Raw genomic sequence first — 5,387 nt, 5'->3', positions numbered from 1 at the left:
AAGGATTTTACGTTTGTAAATGAAAATCCAAATTCATTGCTAGTAAGATTCTAAAAATAAAAGTTTGTGTTGGCTTTTGCCGTACGACCATGAAACTTAATGGTAAGTTTCTATGTAGTCGTATGTCGTCTCTTGTCCGAGTTCATTTTCCAATACCGGGTAGTTCTCATATTGTGCGGAATAGCGGCTCTGATCTATTGAGTCGTAGAGACATTTCAATTAAGCTATTGTCGTGTATCATTTTGAAAACGTTTTGTTTACTTTCTAATCTATTTTTGGTTAATTCTTAGCTATTTTGTTTTTAAGGTCTTCATTCGAGACTTATGGTCGCACCAGATGAGTTATGTGTTATGGAAATAACTCATAGAGTAATTTCGGATGGGGTACACCGTCTGCTCGTCACGCTATCTTATTTTCGGCCGGAAAGATTCGTGCAACTTCTTAGTCTAATACCGAACCTAATCTTACTCTTATATCTACTAGTCTCAGGGTGTTTAACTAGTCTCTGCTAGGCTCAATAGATCTAGAGTATACTGGCTTATTACGGCTGCTGAAGTTCTCTTGGAGAGTTAACTAATTTCTAAGTTAAATTCAAATCTCCCTGTTGCTGAAATTACAAGTAATTTCAGCACTTACAAATAAGTGGGTTGTTAATTAGATGGAATATGATTGTTTAATATTAAATATTTTAAGTGATAAAATATCTAATTTATCCAATAATAAAATGTAGTTTAGATCAGGTTCCAGTCCGCTAAGACTTTAAAAAATATATACATTTAAAAAAAATTTTAAATGTTTTTTGTCCTTGTTTTCCTATTTTATTATAACAATCTTTATTCTAGACAACCATTTTATCTATTATAGCTCAAAGTTTCAACCGTGAAATTCTAATAGTTGTAAAAAAAAACGGCTCATGACAACGAAACCTTTCAAATTATATGAAAAAAAAATTGAGTGCCCATTAATTCAGAGTGCGTCAGAGAAGTGTTCTTGGAGCTCAAAAAAGTCACTGTAAACAGCAGTTCGAAAAAGTTCGCTTTAAAAGTATTTGATGGAAAGCTAAAGGTTTAGGCTACGCCCTCATACAATCTTCACTTTAGAAAAAAGACTTTATTTTTTTTATTCTTGGACAAAGTTTGCTGAAAATTCAGCAATTTTTTATTGAAAAATGCAAAAATATAGGTCAATTTTTATTCGTAGCTCAGCCATTTTTTGTATTCTGTTTTAATTGAGAGTAAGCCTAAATAAGGCCTGCTTTAGCTCCTTAGTTTTAAAGTCGGAAGATTTGAACTGTTCTGCTGTTGACGTTTTTTTTCGCTCTAAAAAGTTTTTTTCTGTCCTCTGATTAAGTGGCTAAATGATCTCTTTAGATCAAATTTGACGGTTTTTTATCCAGCTATTTACTGGGCATCAGCTTTATCCGTTGTATGTCAAAGTATCAACCGTGAATCTCTAGTAATTGTAGAGAATATGTTTTTACAATTGGGCTCAGCAAAACATCAACAGTGAACCTCTAAAAAGTGTCGGGAATATCTTTTGAAATGTAGGCTCACACAAGCCGGAATAATTACGCTTTTTGAAAAGAAAGATTTGTTTTAGCCCGAATCAGTTGCAATGAAAATAATAGAAACCTTAAGAAACTACCCGTTCATTGGTTTATTCCAAAAAGAGTTACAGATTGTTTGTTTTGTAAACGAAAATTTCAAAAATATTACGAGGTCAAATTTTTCACTGTCTAGTCGCATATTTCGGTTTTGTACGTCACTGAATCCAGAGACAAGTCAATAACTTGTTCGCAAAGGTAGGTGAAGGCCAATTACAAAAAATCCATGGATTCTGCGCTCAAACAGGTGTAACGTAAATGTTGTCGACACATTAGATTTATCGCGGGTTCTGCAACAATTAATTATAGGTAGTTAGTTCGGATTCCACGAAGGTAAGCGGATTCCGCGGTTTCCGTAGATTCTGCTTACAGTGTGGAGTCCGCTTAGAAATAGTGGATTCCGCTTAAAGTCGCGGATTCCTCAACAGCATGGTTTTACTATGTATATACGTTATTACTTGCTTGTATACGCCATAAGTTGTTCCGAATTCCGCAAAGGTTGTTGAAAATTTTGCCAGTTTTATTGCGGATTCTGAAAACAATCCGTTTTTTTGACAATACAGTGTTTTAGCAAATTGTTCGTGCAATCCGAAACAGCAAAGAAGGTCAAAGAGAACTAGCAGTTTTTCGGATTACGCGACAAATCAGTTTTCGGCCTGTTGCGGAATCTGTTTAGAATTCCCAAAAAACGCAGTGTGGCCTCGTAATGCTTTGACGCCCCACATTTTATAATCTAGTTCTTCAGAAAACCAATCGCTATACAATATTTTTAATCGAGCATAGAAAACCAATCGCTATACAGCATTTTTAATCGAGCGTAGAAAACCAATAGCTATACAACTGCAAAACAACTCGGACATTTCTTTTTTTGGGCTTTACTATTGCTCGTCATTTACTCGGTAAGTTGGATATCCACGATGATAATTTGGTGCTTACATGTTGTTCAATTGGTAAAATAAAAAAGACTGCTCGTACATCAGAGCAACACCCTTAACGTTTCCATTGCCTTCTTAACTTGTTTGTAAAGTGCGTTTGGTGTAAGAAATTATATAAAGTTAATTTTTCGAGAAAAAAAAAGAATTAAAATGTTTAGTTGTTAATGTTATCGCCGACACACTCATCAAGCCGTGTAAAATACCAAGTGCTATAGTTTTCGCGTGGTAAAGTAATTAAAAGAGCCAGTTGCTTGCTTCAGTTCAGTTTGAAAAGATGTAATTTGCCGCTGACGTTTTAATAGAACGAAATATGTTCAATTTCTAAATCATTTCAAATTATACATTACGAGACCAAACTGTGCACTGGATAGGCGCACAATTTTGTGTCTGTATGTTCCTGGAATCCAGAGACAAACCTTTAAACATACTCCAAAAAGTAAGTGGATTCAACTTACAAAAGTTTCGTGGGTTCCGCATACAAATAGCGCTAATGTAAATTTTGTCGGCACAACTGTTTTGCTGCGGATTCCGAAACAAGCAAATATAGCTAGTTGTTGAGGGTTCCGCAACTGTAAGTGTATTCCGCAAATTGTAAGTGGAATCCGCAAAGTGTAAAAGGAATCCGCAAATATATGTGGAATCCGCAAACAAAATGCGGATTCCACTTAAAATTTGCGGACTCCACTTACAATTTGCGGATACCACTTATAGTTTGCGGATTCCGTTTACAGTTGCGGATTCCCCAACAGCTCAATGTAGCTATACACAGGTCTTATTATTTGTTTGTGGATTCAACAAATTGTTCTGGATTCCGCAAAAACAATTGCAGATTCAGCAAATTTGCCTGTTTTTGGAGCAATTTTAAGCGGTGCAATGTTTTAAGTAATTGTTTGTGGAATCCAAAACAGCGCAGTAGATCAAAGAATAGTAGAAATGCTGCGGATTTCACGACAAATCTGATTTTGGTATGTTGCGGAATCCGTTTACAATGCACAGAATGCACAGTTCGGCTTCGTAATGTAGCCGTCAAAATAGTCCCAGTCATAAAAATTCCAATTTTTCTTCGGAAGTCGTGACAATTAAATCATCTAGTAGGGTTTTGGAAAAAAAACAGTTTCTGTTAAATCGAAAAATAAATATATAAATATTAAATAAATCGCTATCAGGGCTCTGGGTTTAGTTTTTAAGTCAATAAAACGAAAAAATGATTCAGCTAATTTATATAAAACTGATAAATTTTCTTTTTTAGTTGAGCTCACAATATTACGTAGTAGCCAAATGTTTCAGTTAAATTTAACAGTTTTGATGAAAGGGTCAATTGTCTAGATCCAAATTTTCAGATCTGGTTTTTCTAGATCTAGTTTTACGACAGCACATATTAGTAAATTTCAACTTCACTGCATCTCGAAACTCAAACCAAGACCAACCATAGAGAATCGGGTTCATCGCCGCGTTTAAAATAGGAATAAGTTCAGCTAGATTGTTGAACCAAGCATCGAAAATACCGTCATTCGTTATTTTGAAGACGTTAGTCAGCCAAATAATCGCCGGTGTCCAGGTTACCAAGTATACTAAAAGCAGCACAGAAGTTCTTACACTCATTGAAATCAGAAACTTCTTAGTAGTTTTGTATGCGTCATCACTTTCTACCGAAGTAATAGTATTGTTTCTCAATTCATAATACTTTTTTGCATCGTGCATTGTTTTGAACAATCCCAAATAACACCACGTCATGATTCCCAAAGGTAAAACTAAAATCAAAACGAGTACTTCTACGCCAACGATATATCGTAATTTATCTGATCTCCAGCTGAAGAAGCAAGTCTGAGTCTCACTATCAACGTAATATTCCCACAAATCGTTGTTCATAGTTAGGAAACCTAATACCCATAGAGCAACAATTGATAACCGGATTCGCAGCTTAGAAACGAAAAAATATTTATGCCATTTGAACTCTCCTTGTCCACCGTATAGATCCAAAGTTAGCCAAACTAAATGCCAAGCTGATACTGCAGATAAAGCGAATATAAGAAAAATCGAAAAGAATGTAGAACATGCCAAATTGCCGAAAAAATTGACAGGCACCTTATAATCACTCGGAAAGTTAATAAGAGCAAGAAATGTCAAGTTAATACTTAAATCAGAGAAAGCTAGCGATTTTAAAATCGTCAACTGAGGTGCATTTTGCTGAGACCATAGAATGGTGATGACAAACAGATTATTAAGCGAGCCATACGAACCGAGAAGGGTTAATGGCCAATAGATATAGGTTGTGTCATAAATTCCAGCAAAAAAACTCCAGCCATTGGAGTTGCTGTCGTTGGTCATTATGTGACAAAGAAACCAATGTAATCCGCGTTTTCTTTCTTCACAAACAGTTTCAAGTTCTGTTCAGTTTAATATCGACCATTAATCAAATACGGTCCTTCGCTGTTCAGCAAACCATCAATTTGACTTATGGTTCACTGAATATGATATTTTGTCAGGCTAAACAGAAATCAACTGGCAAATTGCTTAATATTACAAAACAAAACCAGTTCAAAGTTATTCGGATTAATGCCGAATTGTTTAGTAATTTTCATGACAAAAAATACGGAAGTAACAAGCTACAAAGTTTTGCCCGTTTTTGAATAAGACTAAGGTCTGGGATGTTTCATATCTTTTAAAGTTTGAAATAGTACTTCGTAGAAAACAAATTTAGTGTTTAAGTATATTCAATTGTTAAATTCATAGTTATAACTCTTTGATGTTTTTCTTAACCAGTTCAAAATATTTGTCACTTGATTGGCATGACAGTTACTCGACTATCAACTTACTGGCTGATGTCGTGTTTCGTAGTTTTATAATAG

The 5,387-nt window shown here is 34.9% G+C and overlaps 1 protein-coding gene across 1 annotated transcript; it reads right to left on the bottom strand.

Annotated features, from left to right (window-relative positions):
- Positions 1 to 3,717: 3,717 nt before the first annotated feature.
- Positions 3,718 to 4,975, bottom strand: LOC134855982 (neuropeptide S receptor-like). The gene has a single exon (XM_063872348.1). It carries the CDS (start codon positions 4,864 to 4,866, stop codon positions 3,853 to 3,855), a length of 1,014 nt encoding a protein of 337 aa, XP_063728418.1. The 5' UTR covers positions 4,867 to 4,975; the 3' UTR covers positions 3,718 to 3,852.
- Positions 4,976 to 5,387: the final 412 nt, after the last annotated feature.

This window comes from Symsagittifera roscoffensis, unplaced genomic scaffold (assembly GCF_963678635.1).
Source record: "Symsagittifera roscoffensis unplaced genomic scaffold, txSymRosc1.1 SCAFFOLD_638, whole genome shotgun sequence".
Taxonomy (NCBI): domain Eukaryota; kingdom Metazoa; phylum Xenacoelomorpha; order Acoela; family Convolutidae; genus Symsagittifera; species Symsagittifera roscoffensis.
Note: the sequence above shows the minus strand (reverse complement) of the source record. Positions and strands in the feature narration are given on the sequence as shown.

Bases quoted from the DNA above. Each gene is read 5' to 3' on its own strand.
- LOC134855982 (XM_063872348.1), bottom strand. From the start codon at position 4,866: ATGACCAACGACAGCAACTCCAATGGCTGGAGTTTTTTTGCTGGAATT.